General features: G+C 33.5%; 2 protein-coding genes across 7 annotated transcripts; one reads left to right on the forward strand and one right to left on the reverse strand.

Moving 5' to 3' along the window:
- Positions 1 to 1899: 1899 nt before the first annotated feature.
- LOC125647584 (uncharacterized protein C2orf50-like) lies at positions 1900 to 11160 on the reverse strand. Of its 6 annotated transcripts, none has more exons than XM_048874311.2 (6): positions 10825 to 11101; positions 5781 to 5907; positions 4559 to 4720; positions 4250 to 4289; positions 4104 to 4127; positions 1900 to 3261 (listed from the first exon to the last, which is right to left on the reverse strand). In XM_048874311.2, the coding sequence occupies exons 2-6, from the start codon at positions 5828 to 5830 to the stop codon at positions 3070 to 3072; spliced, it is 468 nt and encodes a 155-aa protein (XP_048730268.1). In that variant the 5' UTR covers positions 5831 to 5907; positions 10825 to 11101; the 3' UTR covers positions 1900 to 3069. The 6 variants fall into 6 exon arrangements, with proteins under 6 accessions (XP_048730268.1, XP_048730269.1, XP_048730271.1 ...); XM_048874312.2 differs by lacking the exon at positions 10825 to 11101 and adding an exon at positions 6096 to 6471; XM_048874314.2 differs by lacking the exon at positions 5781 to 5907 and having other exon boundaries at positions 10825 to 11160.
- A 3094-nt stretch (positions 11161 to 14254) lies between these two features.
- On the forward strand, positions 14255 to 16941 carry LOC125647483 (neuronal acetylcholine receptor subunit beta-3-like). The gene has a single exon (XM_048874153.2). It carries the CDS (start codon positions 15552 to 15554, stop codon positions 16884 to 16886), a length of 1335 nt encoding a protein of 444 aa, XP_048730110.2. The 5' UTR covers positions 14255 to 15551; the 3' UTR covers positions 16887 to 16941.
- Positions 16942 to 21263: the final 4322 nt, after the last annotated feature.

The raw sequence follows: 21263 nt of genomic DNA on the forward strand, positions 1-21263 counted from the left end.
GAGGGCGAAGCCCTCTCACGGCCCGAAGGGCCGTGAGAGCGGAGCTCTCCCTATAGGTAACACGTATATACATGTTTAAAAGGAAAATAAAGGAAAATAATGAAAAATTAAACCATACCTATGGAACTTGAAAAGTTTGGTACCAATGGCGTCGATTCGAATATTAGCGCGTGGACATGTATTCCTCCATTTTGAATCTCGTCTACCCTAGTTCACGTCGTTCTGAGATGTTACATAAAATCCGTAAAAACCTGTAAATCTGATTTTCTTAATCATATAAAATCACTCCACGATTAACGCCATGTTTTTTGTTGTGGTTCAAACGCTGTTTGTAAATTTGCTAAATAACGACGCTGAATATGACGTCACAATGTACTGTTTACATCGATTGCGTTATATTTCCCGCGTTCAATATATAGGTGGATCAAATGTCCAAAATTGGGATGCTTTGATACAGCTCTGTCCTCGTGCTAACTTCGGGTTATTTTTGTCCTATTTTAGATATAGATACTAATGCCAAAACTTTTTTGCTTCGCCCTCAAACACGGTCACGCCGTAAAACATATTAAAAAACCCCATTACTTTAGAACCAAGACCGCATGACATGGAATCTTCAGGTGGGATTAAAGGATGTTGTGACCTACAAACTGATATCAAGATCAAGGGACTCCAGTGACCTTGACCTCTTATAAAACTAAAAATATAAATAAACACATTATTCGTAAACGATTGACAGACATGTTCTACACTTAATTGTATTGTCTCTCGTTAGCATGGATTTTGCGCAAGAGTGTTATTAATGTGGAAGGGGGAGGGGGGGCAGTAGTACTGAGATAAAATCTTTTTTTATACAGCCAATACTTCGTTTGACAGACTTTATAACTGGCAGATTATAATAATATCTTGTTCATGTATGCTTTCCTTGTGACAAGAACCTTTCTTTTGAAAAGTGTTTGACCTTGTAACCTTCACATACTTTGAAGAAAAATTAACAAAAGCAATATCCTATGAACTGTTTACGGTAGGGCGTTCATATTTTCTATATAGATTCTTTGTGGAAAGACCTTAAATTTCCTACTATGCTTTTTTAGTCCCCTACCGACGAAGTCGAAGTGGACTTTAGGTTTGCGCTCCGTCCGTCTGTCTGTCGGCCGTCAGTCCTGCAAATCAGTTTTCCGGACTTTTTTTATGAGCTTGCAGATATTCATTTGATATTTAGTACATTGCTTTGCCATAACAAGTTACAGATCAAGTTCGAATTTCGTCTCGGTCCATTGATTTTTAACTCAATTATGGCCCTTGGGTTATCGTGAATTATCAGTTTTCCTAACTTCTTTTTTGTTGTGTTTACAGATATTCAGTACATCATAATGATTGCTTTGCCATAACAAGTTACAGATCGATTTGAAGTTTTCTTGGTCTAGTCTTTGTACCTGAATAGTAGTTGATTTCCAACCATTCCTGTCCTAGTTTCCCAATCTTCACTTTTACCATAATCTTGGTCTCATAATGAACTTCGAATATTGTTGCGGTCCATTAATTTTTGCTTCCGGTAGGGGACTTTGTATTGCTATGTAATAGATCTACTCTCAGATTGCTTGTTGGGGGCCACATTATGGGGTCCAAATTTTAAAAAGATTACAAAAAAATATTTAAAACTCACAATAGCTGAACAATAGCAGTGCCAAAGTAACTCATGTGAGCAATGTGGTCCATGGGCCTCTTGTTTTTATAATCATGACGATATATATACGTTACAAATTACAGGGAGGGGGAGGGGGTGCCCCACCTCAGCAGTTTCCCTATACAAATTCTTTTTTTTTTTCTTTTTTTTTAAAAACTAACATTAAATAGATCTACACATTGTAACTATAAGCAATACTAAGACAAACACACATGTATGTATACAATTGATTTATTATTGATATTTATATAAATTTTTACACATCAATCATACATAAATTCCTGTACCAGAGATAAAAAAAAAAAACATGTACAAACTTGCTTCTGATCCTTTTGTATATATCATATACAATTAAAAAAATATGTTCAATAAAAAAAAACATTCTTGTCACCATACAATCAAATCAGACATGGCAGAACTTTTAGAGGTTCTGATAGTCAATTGATGCATCGTCATAATGAGAAGGGGTGTAATATTGGCACAACTGTCTGCAGGATAATGGCAGATTTAGTGAGAAAAGGCAGTGATCTAGAGTTATATGTCGGGAACTGCAAAGCAGCCCAACTCTGTACAAATTACAGGGTTAAGGAGGTATACTACATTGTCATAATGGCTGACTTCCTTTTTAAAACATGAATGAAAATATAAATGACAGCAATATTTATCTTTTCCTTTTGATTTAAATTGCCTAGCTGAGTAGCTCAGTCTGTAAGTGCATTGGTTTAAACAAAAAAGATTACTTTCTACTAAAACTGCATATCTTGACTAAATAAAGTAAATTTATAAGTCTTAAATTTCAAACTATTGTACATATCCTCCATTTTTTTTTTTATCCATATAAAATTTCTCTGATGTAGTATTCCTCCTTGCATATGTAAGCTTGAAACAAATTAATAGCAGATATGGTGATATATAATTTTCAAGACACTCGGATATTTATGAGTAAATAATGGTTTCCATGAGCTACACACCTAACAATGAAGTGCTAAATATGTGAAACTAATTCTGAATTCAATTTTTAAAATAAGACACCCAACAAATTCACTATTCTTACAAAAACTTTGATCAATCATTCACACAATCATTTAAGTAGATTCAGAAGTATATATATGATATCTAGTGTAAATCTACAAAACTTGCATGCTATCAAAATGTAATTTCCATGACAACTGGGAGACAGCAGACACTGAGATATAAAGTAAAACTACCAAATAAGAGGTACTTAGTTTCTATATATATAATAAACTCGTATATTGCAGCCTGTGCATAACAAGCTATGAAAAGTTAATATTTATGATAAAAAAAAAAATATCTTAAATTATCACAGATTCACAATATTTAGCCAAATATTCAGCAGTATATATTAGTCTAACAATAAACCAACATCAATAACAGATCATTTCACTTCCCAACTTCCGCTTCCGCTGTCCGCCAAAGAACTGATGCTCTAATTTCTGCATTTTGACCCCAATTTCGGAGGTGACCTTGTTTCCATAGTTACCGGAGTTAGTATTAGGAACTGCATTAGAGAAGACCGTGACGTTTTCTGGAAGTTCTTCTCGAGGTTTAGGGTTCCCCTGATAAATAAATTAATAGTATCTTAAATGAAAAATTCAATCAACAAACTGCAATGTATATCAAATACACGTAAGTTCCTTTTCCTATAAAGTTTTGGTGTTAACAGGACGGCAAATTTTAATCCGATATTTGCTATTAATGTAAGTCGGTTCATTCAAGCAGATTGACTAGTCACAAACGTATTTTAATTAATGCAATATGACCATAAGAAAAGAAGTCAATTGATTGTTTACTAACAGTGTTTAGTTAACTACAGCGGAGTGATTTGGAAATTGCTTTCACCAGCTTAATATCAACGTTAAATTAGAACTCGCCCTGGTCAACCGACTACCGGTATGTATATTGCAAATAACCAAACACACCAAAGCAAAGCACTATATCGTCCAACTTTTGTAGAACCAGCCATGCAGATAAGTATGTAAACTCATTCAAAATGACCAGAATTAATCTCTAGAGACGTTAGAACTGGGCGATGAACTCCAATTGTTTTATGATACAGAAATCCGTTTAACATTATTGTTAACTAGACTTTGATTAATTTGTGTTCCCTTTAATAGGCAACTGATTTAGTTCTTATTTCCACAATCATCTGACTTAACAGTGGCGGATCTAGAAAGGGTTACGGGGGTAACATTTCCTTTAGATGGAATATTTCTCATCAGAAAAGCTTATTTTCTTCCTTTCACTACGTCCCCACTTTATGGACTGAAAAATTGTAATTAAGGTCGTATCCCTTTGAGAATTTTCTAGATCCGCTCCTGTTATATACATCCACCACAATACACATAAATTATATCAAACACCTCCATGTAACACATGAGAAAGTTATTTAGTAAATTACCAAATAAAATCCAGCTTTGTTTCCCTGTAATAGAGACTCTGATTAACATGCAAGGAGTAGAACAAGTCGTTGATGAATTAATTGTCATGTATTTACAAAATAAAAAAATAAATAAAGAACTTGTAACATTTTTGTTCTTTGCGTACCTTGGAATCGAATTCTGTCAGGAAACCCCAATTTTCATCCCTACAAACAGAAAGAATTGACATGTAGTAGACGTTTTAAAATCGATTTTCTCTTCTTTTAATTTTACCCAACAATACAAACTGTGTAATGATGTAAAAGATATGGCAAATATTCGAAATGACCATAAAGCAACATAAATCTTCTAAAACATGGCATATGTTGCTTAAATTGGGCGAAGAAATGAAAGGTATAGCCGATCACTGCAAAACTGCATATGGTCTTTAAGTAGATAAAAAAAATTCTTTTTATTTCATTATCATTATTATTACCAATTTTTAAGACACATTCCTTCCTTGCCGACGCTTTGCTTCCAGATCCTGTCCTGCGTGACGGCGTCACAGTTAGAATAGTCGCCCTCCTTGTGTTGCTTCTCCGTCGTCTGCGTGGTCTGTTGGCGCCTTTCTGGAGGTATGCAGTTGTCATGGTACTGGCTGATTTTTCCATTTGGGAAAGAAAAAAGAGAAAGTGAAATATTTTTTTAGATGAACATTTCCAAAACATTACAATTAATCAATGACACGAGGCAGTGGTGTTTCAAAATTTCTTTTTTTTTTTTTTTCTGGCCTGGATACTTGTGTCACCACTGAGAGGACCTTCTAAAAAGGAATGAGTGGCGTGTAGTTAAATAGAATTCCCTGTAAAAAGACACTAAACCTGCAAAAAGACACTAAACGCCGTATAAATCATACTGCACAAAGCATACCGAACAATTTCTGGATGGTTGTTGATCCTCGTCTTCCCACAATCTCCGAGAGTTCTAAAATTAGCCCTTGGCCTTGAATGTCGATTATATTAATTGTTTCAATAACACCGTGACCGTATTTAACAGCTATCACGAAATGTAATTGAAACCGTTACAAGATCTAAAGAATTGCACTCTCTCTGATCGTACCTATCGATGGTAACCACGGTGACGTTTCCGTAACGTCACTGTTTGGCTGTACAAAAAATGTTTTCATCATCCTGTTTGACAATAACAAATAAATCGCTATATTTCATGGTTTTTAAACCAGAATAAACGGTGTTTGAAAATAACAGCTAATTATTATTTGGAAACCAATCGGTGTAGGGACAGCAATTTTTCAGTAGGTCCTATATTTAGATAATTTACTGTCCCAAAAGCAATTTTGACGTCATGATAAAAAATGCACTTGTGAACAACAACAATCAAAAACAGAAAAGCAAAACACCATATATATATATATATATATATATATTTGCGTATACATATCCATTGAGCATCCAGCCACCAACATACAGTACATGTATATATATATAATCAAGTATCCAAACACCATGAACCATAAAATCCAACACATGTCCTATACGTTACATCACACCTCTTGATAGATTTTCGCATTTCTCAGAAAAACACATCTAGATATACCAAGCGGAAAACATCAGACTGAAAACCGTGTCTCTATTTGAATTTGTGTGTTTGAAGTACAGCTCCTACTTGCCCTCACCACTCAGCAAGAAACAATTTGTTACCTTTTTAGATGGTAATTTTCAGTGCCTATCGGAGACCCGTTCTTAGACATTTTTAACAATTTTTGTCTCTGAGTTTTAGATCCTTTAAAAAAAAATTATGATGTTGGAACCTCTTTTCATCTACAAACTGAAATAAAAGCGAAAGAAAATTATTGAGATTTCATTGCTGATAAAACACATACTCGGAAAGGTTTGTACCAATACACCTTATTATGCCAGATCAGACCATTTATTTTTGAACTTAAAACCCCCCATCATATATGAATATGAGGACATGACGGTTTAATTAAATTTGACATTACACAGTATAGATACCTTGGCTTTGTTCTACTGTAGTATGAGAACATGAAACCTCCGAATTGTCCACTCATGTCGAAATAGTCAATCCTTCTCGTGCAATTTAATTTTTAGTCTCTATTTAAAAATAAAATTAAACCCTAGATCCACTCCTTGAATAAAACTATATATCCTATCCACAGTTAGCAGGTTTCTGGGACTAATACTTCCACATACACCGGTAATTGGCGGTGATCTTTCCCCACTTAGCTACCGATCTGTTTATTATTGTCCTATATTAGCTCTCTACAATGCCCGTAACTTTCTGCTTATTGACACACAGCGACACGAACTGTGTCGACACAATTTGTATGCACCAGGAATTGATCTCGAAACACAAGCCTTAAAAGTCAACCCGGGTATTTGTTTTTCAATTAAAAATTTAATTATAAATAAAGACAATTGTCATAGATAAATATGTCATGGTCTGATTCTGTAGAATTTCTTATCATGTTTCACCTTTGGGACTTCGTCGTATGTTAATAACTTATAAAGGAATTTACAATACATGCTTTGATCTTGAGGTTTTTCATAGTTCACTTTAAACACAGAAATCAACGATTGCAAAAGAAAAGATAAAGAGTTATATTTTTTAGTGAAATTTGTATTAAGGTAATTAGAAAAGACAAATAAGGATGTACAACACACGTCGGACGTATTTCAAGAGATAACGATTCGCCTTGACACCTGTCGGCGCAGGTACAGACAGATCGATAACACAGGTAGATCAAAAGTGCGTGAAAAATGTTTGCACTGATTTTTAAATGATCAATTGTTCTCTGCAATAAATAAGACGCCTTTAACCCATACCCTTGGAAATGTTTTTGAATGGCGTCTTGCAGTTTAATTGAATTTCAAACAGTAGTTCTATAGGTTCATCTGAATCGTGATGCTTGGGCCCATTCTATACAACTGAGTCCTTCTTATCAATTTATTAGAATTAGATTTTGAAGTATCTATAACTAGTAATTGACAAATACATATAAGATAAAAATAGAAATGATATTGTTATCAAAGTTTCAAATACCTTTTCACGTAGGAAAATGGCATATCCAAGCTACATAGCTGGAGATGACTAGTAATGCTCCCAAAATTTGTACTGTTGTAAGATGTACTATGTAGAGGATTAAATAAGGACATATGACTGGGTTGACTTACAGAGAAAAAATGGTTGCATCCTGACCATTGTCAGGGGCCCTGGACAGTCAATGAAAACCAAACAGGTCTGTTTGAGTTCTGGTCACTTTATTTGTAATACATATCAACAGACTTGGCAAAACGAACCTGTCGGTACCGGAATGCAGATAGGTGAATGACATCTCTAAATCGGGATTTTATAGGCTGACCAGAAAATTCTAAATTCTATCCGTATCAATCATACATGCAAGGGTAATTAATTTGTCATCAACCGAATGCTTTCGTATATATTCAAAAGTTTTTGATTTGTAATTTCTTGAACTTCAATCCCCAGAATTGCTAAACTTACTTACTAGTATGTGGTATGTTATATAAAACGTTACGTCAGTATGTTATGTTATATAGAACACTACGTCAGTATGTTATGTTATATAGAACACTACGTCAGTATGTTATGTTATATAGAACACTACGTCAATATATTATGTTATATAGAACACTACGTCAGTATGTTACGTTATATAGAACACTACGTCAATATGTTATGTTATATAGAACACTACGTCAATATGTTATGTTAGTTAGAACACTACGTCAGTATGTTATGTTATATAGAACACTACGTCAATATGCTATGTTATATAGAACACTACGTCAATATGTTATGTTAGATAGAACACTACGTCATTATGTTATGTTAGATAGAACACTATGTCATTATGTTATGTTAGATAGAACACTACGTCAATATGTTATGTTATATAGAACACTACGTCAATATATTATATAGAACACTACATCATTATATTATACTATATAGAACACTACGTCAATATGCTATGTTATATAGAACACTACGTCAATATGTTATGTTATATAGAACACTACGTCAATATGTTATGTTATATAGAACACTACGTCAATATGTTATGTTATATAGAACACTACGTCAATATATTATGTTATATATAGAACACTACGTCAATATGTTATGTTATATAGAACACTATGTCAATATGTTATGTTATATAGAACACTACGTCAGTATGTTATGTTATATAGAACACTACGTCAGTATGTTATGTTATATAGAACACTACGTCAATATATTATGTTATATATAACACTACGTCAATATATTATGTTATATAGAACACTATGTCAATATATTATGTTATATAGAACACTACGTCAATATATTATGTTATATAGAACACTACGTCATTATGTTATGTTATATAGAACACTACGTCATTATGTTATATAGAACACTACGTCATTATGTTATATTATATAGAACACTTTTCATTTTTGGCCGGGTTGCACCTACTTTGTGTTATCAACTCCTCTCACACCACAAACTTGACATCCTTCAAACTTTGTACAGTTGCTATGGACACATTGAAGAAGTGCATGTGTCTTTTTGAAAGTGATCGGACATATTTCGAGAAATTTACATGTAGTTGAACTTTGTAAATTTTTAAGCATGTCTTGAATAGATGGTACCTATTTTGTGTAATGAACTTTTATTACACCCCTAACTTGACATCCTTCAAACTTTGTACAGTTGTTAGGGACACATTGAAGATGTGCATGTGTCTTTTTTAATCTGATCAAACATTTTTCGAAAAATTTACGTGTGGTTGAACTTTGTCATTTTTTAAGCATGGTACTTTGTGTAACCAACTCCTCTATAACGTATTTTGAAGCAGCCCCGCCAATTCTGTTCTTGAATCGATTTTGTTTGTAGAATTGTACACCATTGCCATATTGTCAAATTTTTTGCTGACGGCTTTTACAGACGGTGATATAGCAAGGCGTGTATGTTACACCTCCTTGTCCATGAACATGGAAAAGTGAATCATGTATCATTTGTGTATCGAAGTGCGTGTTAGTGAAGTGCTCATATGACTATTTCATAATTAATGTTCTGTATCGGTGTTTTAAATCTGATGAGATGGGGATAAACACCCTGCCACTGTGAAAATCAACGTTGGAGTTGGATGCACACGATTTAAATCAAAGTACATCATTTAATTTCCATGCAGGTGAAATTAAACGTGTACGGGCTGATCTGAGGACACCCTGCACGGTGGCTATAAACTGATAAACAAACCATTCAGATATATATACCGAGGCATCGCATTTTAGTTATGTATGCAGATTTTTTAAAATATTTGTCCCTCTTGAATATCTGTTTCACTACTACCGTATCAGCTAGTGTTTTAACATGATATATGTATGTATAGAAGTACACATGTATATATATATATATATATATATATATATATATATATATATATACACACACACACACAAAGCACTAAAATGACCAACGACACGAACAACCAGATTATCGTATTATATATATATATATATATATATATATATATATATATATATATATATATATATCATATGTACGGTATCAGAAATATTCTTTCTATTTATAGAACCCTGTAGAAAATTCAAGATCCAGAAGAGATCAAAGATATTCCTTTCGTAATCATGAGATTAATGATGGACTATCGATCTAAACAAGTAATCTGGCTCGTATATAGGTAAACAGGAATTGATTTATTTCAGGAAAACTACCAAGTCGGTCTTTTTTGTGTGGAGAATATCTCGTCAGCTTAAAGATAGGGGGGCTTACATTGATTTTTGTCCCACTTCAATTGAACAACCATGGATTTCAAGTCCTTCCAAAAGATCTTAAGGCTGGAAAGCAATTTGCCAATTTTCACAGCAGACCTGGTGCCCTTTGAATTGAACCACTTTTAAAAGGATCTTATATTCCAGTTTATGTTGCATTGATACATACAAAACATGATAAATGGTTTGCATAAAGTGATTGTGTACACGAAGACTTTCAAATTCAAAATTAAATCCACCTTGTGTTCCGTTAAATTCATCAGTTCTAACTACATTCATCTTTTTTATCATTGTGTTCATTAAAATTTAAACGAATCGATCTCTGGTTTTGACGAATTCAAATACTTGGTGTCATTTAATTATAAAGAGTGTTTTTGTCAATGTAACAAATTTTCAAGTCATTGCAATATACCTGACAACGTATTGACAAACCCACCACAAATAAAACAAAAACAAAGAGACGAAGAAATCACCCCCTTTCTTGATATTCTAAGATTTTAAAGAAAAACAGAAGTCCCCCTCCATCGTTTTATCAAACGATAAAGTACGTCTTTATCTAAGAAAGAGACCGATATTGACAGAGCGGTTTATTTAACACAAACACCAAGATTTTTCTGTTTGCTTTCTACCGTTTTAATACTCTTAACCTATTCAGTTAGACAAAATTTCCATTGCTAAATACATATCGTCCAATTAAGACTGGAAACATTTTATAAGGGAACTGGAGAAATTTTCGAATTCGAATGAATGGGGACTTGGAGAGTATTCACAGTTGGACTACACACGGACCACGACTGAAAGTACAAAATAACGATAGTCCTGATCGGGTGAACCTCATGTAAGAATTTCAAATCAACAAAAAGACCCGGAATACGTATTTGAAATGTTTTAACTGTATGATTGGGACATTTTCTCTCACCTTCTGCGTGTTGCCAGCATATAACTTCCGACACCAGAAGACATTTTTAATTTTCTTAGTTATCCCCAGTGAACTTGAAAACTAAATCAGGTGCTTGAATTTTCTCCAAAGTTCCGTAAACCAAGTTTATGTCCAATGTTAATTGTTGTCCGCTACATAATTAAGTGTCCCACAGCTTGAACAGGTTCGTTCGTATTGAAGGCTTAAGAAAGGTCCACGGTTTAAACGAGACTCCTTTAATCTGCTTGCTATGTATATTAACAACCGCTAGGGCTTAACAGACAGGCGATATATCGATTATATATCAGCTTTCAACGTGTTTGATAACAGATATTGAATATAGGAAATATTTACAGTGGCTTTTAATTCTACAACTGTATCAGCCGGTCCAGTTCGGCGCTCATCCATTGTCAGCTGTCAGTAGGGTCAAATTACGTCTTGATCAAGTCAGATTGTTAAACACAAAAAAGGTTACTTTAATCAGAATTGACGGTCGCTAGGTCTTAACAAATAAACAAAGTTATTCAACTTTGTGTCAATTTTCTGAGTAAGATCGGAATTTAAAAATCGCGTTCAACAATAGCATGTTGTAAATATCGGTAAGCATAACCAAAGAATAAGGTCACTCTGCACAGAATTCGATAGAGAGTTCCTTCATATCATTAACACAACGCCAACTACTAAAAAAAATCTTTTCCAATTCTTAATTTTTCTCCATTTCTACATGGCGTGTCATACAAGGCATGAAAAGGTTACTTCCCCTGAATAATGTGACAAGTCTCATTAAAACGTCTTCGTCTGAAATTTACATAGCCAACAAGGAACAGACACCCTTTCAATACATTTTCAGTGCAATTTTCCAGATTTTAACAAATTAGCCAATTAAACACGAAACACTACGTGTTTTAATTAGATTGGTGCTCATTAAAAGACGTGTCAATGATGTTTTTCCTCCGAAAAATACAATATATATGTGTACATCGTATGCGAACTTTACAGAGGAGATAATAAAAGTAAACGGACGGTTAATCCAATAGTATGTGTGTTTATGTGGACATTCAGTATCAGTACACAGTATAGAGAGATCCATCAGTACACGTAGTACCGGTACATGCAATGTGAGGGGCTTCATTTCATTTTTTACTTGATAGAGTACAAGTCATTTATGGACAAATTAAATGGTAGATGAAAATACAAAAAATCAATTCCACTGACAACATCTATTTACTCTTGATAGCAATGTTCTTTTGAAATACTAATATATTTTACAGTTACAGAGTCCTATGTTCTGTTTTATCGGACAAATATAAATGAAATTCGTCTTCGAAGTCCGATTTATTTTTACGCCTTCCAATTTTCAATAGCTATGTTATGTGAAAACAATTGTATTTTAGAGGGAAAAACAACTCTGAACAATATTACAAACAAAAGTTATCAACCAAATGTTTCATTTTGAGTCTTTTTTCTGTAGCACATGGTAAATTCTGTACACAAAACTATCGTTTACACTTTGTCGCGTTTCCTACACAAGCGGCTATTTAATTATCCTGTTTATGATTGTGCAATCTGATTAAAACCAGATCCTGAGATCGCTACGCTAGGATCTGGTTTTAATCAGATTGATGATTGTGTCATCTCACGCGAGCACAAGTATGTGTCTTATCACCGAGAAAACTCAAAAATATTGCTGCTATTCAAAATACTATGATTGTATGTCATAGGTATGGTTATTCTGGGTGTATTACCTTTTTTAAAGGAATATCTGAGTTTCAAAAAAATCAATTCATTTCATTGACAATATGTTAGTAGTTTTTGGAAATCAGGTCTTCCAACAGTCTGTCGGAATTTCCATGGGCACAAATTGTGCTCATTCAATAACTGACTTGTTTTTGTATTCTTAAAAGACATAATTTATTCAAAAGCCTTTACATGAGAAGAAAACTCTTCCTGTGGCCTTCAGCTCTACATATAAATACAGATGTTTTACAGCCAGTCGTAATATTTTAAGTGTAACGTCATAGTCATGAATAATTTCCTTGAATTTTCAAAATACCTGCACAATATGCTAGTTTTTCAATAAAATTACTTTCAAAATCTTAAGTCCGCATCATATCATCATCGCCATTTTAACATGGTATTATTTGTGCCGTTAAACATATCACGCTTCTAACCTGTGATGATGAACTTATGGAGAACATACCAGATATCCTAAATTCTGTTGACTTACTTACCCTCCTCCTCCTCACACGTTCTACAGATTTTGGAAAAAATAATTGAAAACTCACCGTTTTGTGACGTCAGATTTCATACTGCATAAAGGTGATATGTTGTTAAAGTATTTTATTAAGTTTCAAAATTCTGTTTTGCCTTTTTTAAGCTGGTTTGTTTTGTATTTTAGTATGTTTTTGGAAATAAATTGTTCGTTTTGCCTTGACTTTTTTTTTTCCACCCTTTTCGCCGCCCATACATAGTCTCCAGTTCATAATCTTGAAAGGCAATATGTCAGATCAAATTTATCATAGAAGTATTAGCTAGTTTATTAAGCTATCCACATCAATTTTGAATCGAAGACTTTTACTGTGGTCTAACAAAGATGATATAATTACAATTTTTATTTCAGCCTCAGAAGCAAACAGTAGAAGCCGTTCTTTATTAACATGACTTCGTCTATGATTGTATTGTCGTGTTCTTGATTTTAAGAAAGCCTTTGAACAAGTTAAATTGTGGGAAAACTCTGCACGTATGTCACTAGAGGTAAATGATTGCGTGTCATTCGTGTGGTACATGGTGTAAAATACAGTGCTAAATCTACAGTTATTAGAATTCTTTTTAGAAGAATGTAGGTCTTTTACAAGGAAAAGTGCTATATCCTATACTTTTTTCTTTATACGTGAACGATTTTGAAGTAGAATACTGTGCCTGTACATTTACGAAAATTCAATTCAGGTGATATGGACATTTTTACTAAGAATAATTGCCAGGTACACTATATGAATATGTAACGAACTTGGATCTTGGTATTACTGTAGATAAGAGATAAAAGTTATTTTCAGATATGGAGGTAAATTAAACTTACAGAAAATGGAATGTGAATGGTAATGATTGAAGTGGATATCGTGGTGTTTTACTTAACTTTTATAGTAATTACAATTGTATGCACAGACAATGAGCATGCTAAGGAAGAAAAATCATGTTATCATTAAAATATGTGTTTACACACAAAATTACTTGTATCACATTCTTATTCCTATTTACAAGTAGCAAGTATTTTGAATGATGGTCATGAAGTTTAGGGTAAGCATAATACCATCAATGTAAAACAGGCACATCTATTAGATCATATGAATTCTGTTTTGGGTGTGCAAAAAATAACTCTGCTTTGGTGTATTTCGAAACTCGGAGGTTACCTGTGAGAATGATTCGATTTTTTTTTTTTAGAATGTTCGAATTTTGGTCTCAAGTAATATGCAGTGAAAATTGCATAGTTAGAAATGGTATGAATTATATGAATGAGAAACTGTAGTAAAAACTTGAGCTATTGTATTAAAGGAAAATTGTATTACATTGGTTTAGGATACATTAGGTATGAACAACCAGTCTGTTTTAAAATTTGAGGACCTTGTACAATGTAACAGGAAGTGACATTCAGATTTATGACCTTTGTATGTATCATAGTACATACTGTCTGTACGTGTTGTAATACTCCGCAGGGAATTCAGTGTAAGGAAATATCACGCTCCTGTGAAACACGGCTTCCTTCGATAAAATCTAGTGCATTATTCATGTATGTGATAAAAAAATCTCTGACCAGGGCTAGATGACCATATTTTAAACCAATTGTAAGTATTTAAGAAAATTAAAAAAAAAATAAACTAATACTTCAAAAACAAATTTCAAAAATGAAATGCCGAGTACTTGCATGTCTAAATCATCATATTGACCGTAGACAAACTGCGATATGACCTTCATATGGGAAAATATAGTATTTGGAACCAATGCTAAAAATGTATTTTTCCCTTGAAGTGTGTAACAAAGACCTGGGGTTTTTGCTCTTTCAATCATAATATGAAACTTCATCAATAGCAAGTCGCTCCCTACTCTAATGAATTATATATTCAAAATATCAATGCAAAATACTGATATATATGTATTTGAAATAAAGTAATACATATCATGATGAGTAAGAGTTTAATGATATGATTTTTGTTATTGAGGGGGCTATCTCAGTGCATAAAGTTCGTTACTCATATCATTAAAAGCTGTTATTTATACTTCACATACACCCTTTAAAATATCCATGAAGCGTTGGAAAATCTACAATGAACTTATCCACCCTTTGACGCTCTTCTTTAAATTTGTATTTCACTACCTTGCTGCCTTCGATTAACACACGTTCATTACACATGGGCTCTGCAGATCTACCGTTGATCAATCGACCCGAACAATCCCAGGTGGGTCATTCGACACCCGCGTCTCCCTTCACCCCGTGTTATTGCCTCCCTCCAGCAGACTTGATGGCCCTTTCAATAATTTACGTGTACATTACATTTATATGATTTCACTGATTTCATAAGGTCTGTGTCTTGTGTCTCGTAAGCAATTTGGGCTGTACCTATATTCACTATTCTCTGCCGCAGCGGTAGTCGATTTTAGCGTGTTAGGAAATATCCTAGTTCTAGTTTCTGGAAACATCCTAGTTCTAGTTTTTGGAAACAAAGTCTATCACAATGGTTAATTGGCTAATCATTTGTTGGATTTTACCTGTCATTTCTTGCGCAACACTACAGGATGCCGAGAATCTTTTACAGACTCTGAAGAACCGTAGTGAATACGACAGACACATCACTCCTCTTTTAGACCAGAGCCAAACTCTGGAGGTCAACATCACCCTGGCTGTCTCCGCCAGCGACATCGAATTCATAGAGGTGGAAAACAAAGTCAAAATCCGCGCGGATGTCGTCACAGAATGGAAGGACGAAACGCTGCATTGGAACTCCTCGGACTATGGAAACCTCGACCAGCTGCAGATACAGGGTGACTGGATTTGGCGCCCAAGCACGCTGATAAGGATTCCAATGAAAGATTCGAAGATGGATCAAACTCTGGAAGGAGATAGCGAGGAACTAGAGATGATACTCAATAGAGATGGAAGAATATTTCGTCAAGCTTCTTTGAATCTATTCCTCTTCTGTTCCATTGATACAACTAACTTTCCATTTGACAAGCAATCGTTCTCCTTTACTCTGTCAATGTCTACGCTTGGACCTAACCTCAAATACTCCAACATGTCTGCATGCACGTACATAGAACACGACAATGGGAATCCTAAATGGACGAACCTGCAAGTCAGCTACGAACTCGTGTATGAAGGGTCTGATTTAATGTGTATTGTCAGCATGAAGAGAAAACCACTCTTCTTCGTTATAAACATCATTCTCCCGGTGGTGTTTCTGGGGTATTTGGAGGTCCTCGTGTTCGTTATTCCAGCTGACGCCGGAGAGAAGTTGTCGTATGCCGTGGCTCTGCTTCTGTCGTACAGTGTTTTTATCAGTTTTGTCTCTGACAACATCCCTGAAGACTCTGACAATGTCTCTGATATGTTTCATTACATCATCATCCAGTTCTTTCTGGGCTCTCTCATCATATTCTGTACAACATTACAGTTACGACTGTACCATCGCGATGACGAGAAGGATATTCCAGTATTGTATAAAAAGATAGTGAAATTTGTGAACATCCTTATGTGCAGGTCTCAAGTTTGCGCTGGAAGTAAAATAGAGAGTTCCACGGAAGAACATCAAGGAGATGCACTTCCGGTTCAGGCAAAACAAGCACCTGCAAAATATAAGAAGACAACTCGCGTGATGAGACGAAGTAAAACTAGGAAGAACCTCGCGGTGGTAGGTGACCGTTCAGTGACGTCAGATACTGTCGGTGCAGGCGTAGTAAAACTCACTTGGCACAATGTGTCGTCCGCCATAGACTTTATGCTGTTCTGGGTGTTCATGGTGGCCCAGATAGTTCTGAACCTATGGTTCTTCTATCCGGCCTACAGGGCTTGAACATGTTCTCACTAGACAGGACGTTTGATATGGATAAAATAACATGTCCATCATGTTTTCAGAACAAAATATTTCCTAATTAGTATTGTTACGAAACATGACTATATCAGTTTTTTCTTCTTTCTCTTATAATCTGCTACTACAAACCAATCTTACGATTGTACTGGTATTTCATTTGATAAGTTGTAGCACTGAAATAATAAAGCTGTGTAGTGTGTATCTAGTCATTTGATTTGTTAGGGGACAAAACGAACGATTGCTATTACGATTGTTGGTCGTTTGAATCCAATGTTTGCTTGGTTTTTTTTACATTCCATTCGAAACTATTTCGCTCAAATAGAGACGCTACTCCTAAGTGAAGTGCCACAAAATTTTACCTATGCATGCCGCTGACGGTCGTAGTATTTAGGGTTCTTTATCGTGCTAACGCCTGCCATGACAAAGGACCCCAGTTGTCAAGGTCATATCTAAATGATCTGTGGTCTTCACTTCTAATGCCGGACGCTTTATCCCCCTTTTATGTTTTTATTTTTTTCTATTATTATGCTTGTCAACTCACTAAAACTTGTTTGATTCCAATTTAAAACAAAAATGAAATAAGCTTAATTTAACATCAATTTATCAATCCTAGTTTGAAATTAAGAATGTATACGTTAGTCCACCACATATTCCAAGCGGAAAACACCCCGCCAATGTCTTTGGACGAACACAAAACTACTTGTATTGAAACTTTCGGTTCTAACACCGCGCTTTCAGTAAGGTCCTTCAGATTATAATACCACTGAGTCAATAAGTTATTAAAGGCTCTAACACCGCAATGTCAGTTAAATCATCTAGTTCTAATACCGCATTGTCAGTTAAATCATCTAGTTCTAACATCACGTTGTTAATTAAATCATCTAGTTCTAACATCACGTTGTTGATTAAATCATCTAGTTCTAACATCACGTTGTTAGTGAAATCATCTAGTTCTAACATCACATTGTTAATTAAATCATCTAGCTCTAACATCACGTTGTTAATTAAATCATCTAGTTCTAACATCACGTTGTTAATTAAATCATCTAGTTCTAACATCACGTTGTTGATTAAATCATCTAGTTCTAACATCACGTTGTTAATTAAATCATCTAGTTCTAACATCACGTTGTTAGTGAAATCATCTAGTTCAAACATCACGTTGTTGATTAAATCATCTAGTTCTAACATCACGTTGTTAGTTAAATCATCTAGTTCTAACATCACATTGTTAGTGAAATCATCTAGTTCTAACATCGCATTATTAGTCAAATCATCTAGTTCTAACATCACATTATTAGTCAAATTATATACATGTAGTTCTAACATCACGTTGTTAGTCAAATCATCTAGTTCTATCATCACATTGTTAGTCAAATCATCTAGTTCTAACATCACATTGTTAGTGAAATCATCTAGTTCTAACATCACATTGTTAATTAAATCATCTAGTTCTAACATCACGTTGTTAATTAAATCATCTAGTTCTAACATCACGTTGTTGGTTAAATCATTTAGTTCTAACATCACGTTGTTAATTAAATCATCTAGTTCTAACATCACGTTGTTAATTAAATCATCTAGTTCTATCATCACATTGATAGTAAAATCATCTAGTTCTAACATCACGTTGTTAATTAAATCATCTAGTTCAAACATCACGTTGTTAATTAAATCATCTAGTTCAAACATCACGTTGTTGATTAAATCATCTAGTTCTAACATCACGTTGTTAGTTAAATCATCTAGTTCTAACATCACATTGTTAGTGAAATTATATACATGTAGTTCTAACATCACGTTGTTAGTCAAATCATCTAGTTCTATTATCACATTGTTAGTCAAATCATCTAGTTCTAACATCACATTGTTAGTGAAATCATCTAGTTCTAACATCACATTGTTAGTGAAATCATCTAGTTCTAACATCACATTGTTAATTAAATCATCTAGTTCTAACATCACGTTGTTAATTAAATCATCTAGTTCTAACATCACGTTGTTGGTTAAATCATTTAGTTCTAACATCACGTTGTTAATTAAATCATCTAGTTCTAACATCACGTTGTTAATTAAATCATCTAGTTCTATCATCACATTGATAGTAAAATCATCTAGTTCTAACATCACGTTGTTAATTAAATCATCTAGTTCAAACATCACGTTGTTAATTAAATCATCTAGTTCTAACATCACATTGTTAATTAAATCATCTAGTTCTAACATCACGTTGTTAGTCAAATCATCTAGTTCTATCATCATATTGTTAGTGAAATCATCTAGTTCTAACATCGCATTATTAGTCAAATCATCTAGTTCTAACATCACGTTGTTAGTTAAATCATCTAGTTCTAGCATCACGTTGTTGGTTAAATCATCTAGTTCTAACATCACGTTGTTAATTAAATCATCTAGTTCTAGCATCACGTTGTTGGTTAAATCATCTAGTTCTAACATCACATTGTTAATTAAATCATCTAGTTCTAACATCACATTGTTAGTTAAATCATCTAGTTCTAACATCACATTGTTAATTAAATCATCTAGTTCTAACACCGCATTGTCAGTTAAATCATCTAGTTCTAACATCGCATTGTTAATTAAATCGTCTAATTCTAACATCACGTTGTTGGTTAAATCATCTAGTTCTAACATCACATTTTAATCAAACCATCTAGTTCTATCATCACATTGTTAGTCAAATCATCTAGTTCTAACATCACATTGTTAATTAAATCATCTAGTTGTAACATCACGTTGCTGGTTAAATCATCTAGTTCTAACATCACGTTGTTAATTAAATCATCTAGTTCTAACATCACGTTGTTAATTAAATCATCTAGTTCCATCATCACATTGTTAGTGAAATCATATAGTTCTAACATCACGTTGTTAATTAAATCATCTAGTTCTAACATCACGTTGTTAATAAAATCATCTAGTTCTAACATCGCATTATTAGTCAAATCATCTAGTTCTAACATCAGATTGTTAATTAAATCATCTAGTTCTAACATCACATTTTTAGTCAAATCATCTAGTTCTATCATCACATTGTTAGTCAAATCATCTAGTTCTAACATCAGATTGTTAATTAAATCATTTAATTTTAACATCACATTTTTAGTCAGATCATCTAGTTCTAACACCGCATTGTTAATTAAATCATCTAGTTCTAACATCACGTTGTTAATTAAATCATCTAGTTCAAACATCACGTTGTTGGTTAAATCATCTAGTTCTAACATCACGTTGTTAATTAAATCATCTAGTTCTAACATCACGTTGTTAGTTAAATCATCTAGTTCTAACATCACATTGTTAGTGAAATCATCTAGTTCTAACATCACATTGTTAGTGAAATCATCTAGTTCTATCATCACATTGTTAATTAAATCATCTAGTTCTATCATCACATTGTTAATTAAATCATCTAGTTCTAACATCACTTTTTTAGTTAAATCATCTAGTTCTAACATCAGATTGTTAGTTAAATCATCTAGTTCTAACATCACGTTGTTGGTTAAATCATCTAGTTCTAACATCACATTGTTAATAAATCCATCTAGTTCTATCATCACATTGTTAGTCAAATCATCTAGTTCTAACATCACATTGTTAATTAAATCATCTAGTTCTAACATCACGTTGTTAATTAAATCATCTAGTTCTATTATCACATTGTTAGTGAAATCATATAGTTCTAACATCACGTTGTTAATTAAATCATCTAGTTCTAACATCACGTTGTTAATAAAATCATCTAGTTCTAACATCGCATTATTAGTCAAATCATCTAGTTCTAACATCAGATTGTTAATTAAATCATTTAATTTTAACATCGCATTTTTAGTTAGATCATCTAGTTCTAACACTGCATTGTTAATTAAATCATCTAGTTCTAACATCACGTTGTTAATTAAATCATCTAGTTCTAACATCACGTTGTTAATTAAATCATCTAGTTCAAACATCACGTTGTTAGTCAAATCATCTAGTTCTAACATCACATTGTTAGTCAAATCATCTAGTTCTATCATCACATTGTTAGTCAAATCATCTAGTTCTAACATCACATTGTTAATTAAATCATCTAGTTCTATCATCACGTTGTTAATTAAATCATCTAGTTCTAACATCACGTTGTTAATTAAATCATCTAGTTCTAACATCACGTTGTTAATTAAATCATCTAGTTCTAACATCACGTTGCTGGTTAAATCATCTAGTTCTAAAATCACATTGTTAATTAAATCATCTAGTTCTATCATCACATTGTTAATTAAATCATCTAGTTCTAACATCACGTTGTTAATTAAATCATCTAGTTCTAACATCACATTGTTAGTCAAATCATCT

This window comes from Ostrea edulis, chromosome 6 (assembly GCF_947568905.1).
Source record: "Ostrea edulis chromosome 6, xbOstEdul1.1, whole genome shotgun sequence".
NCBI classification, from domain to species: domain Eukaryota; kingdom Metazoa; phylum Mollusca; class Bivalvia; order Ostreida; family Ostreidae; genus Ostrea; species Ostrea edulis.

Coding starts and splice junctions, on each gene's coding strand:
- LOC125647584 (XM_048874310.2), bottom strand. CDS start 6,151: ATGAGTGGACAATTCGGAGGTTTCATGTTCTCATACTACAGTAGAACA. Junction 4,128..4,249: donor TGACAGAATTCGATTCCAAG/GTACGCAAAGAA, acceptor TCTCTATTACAG/GGAAACAAAGCTGGATTTTA. Junction 3,262..4,103: donor ACAAAGCTGGATTTTATTTG/GTAATTTACTAA, acceptor TTTATTTATCAG/GGGAACCCTAAACCTCGAGA.
- LOC125647483 (XM_048874153.2), top strand. CDS start 15,552: ATGGTTAATTGGCTAATCATTTGTTGGATTTTACCTGTCATTTCTTGC.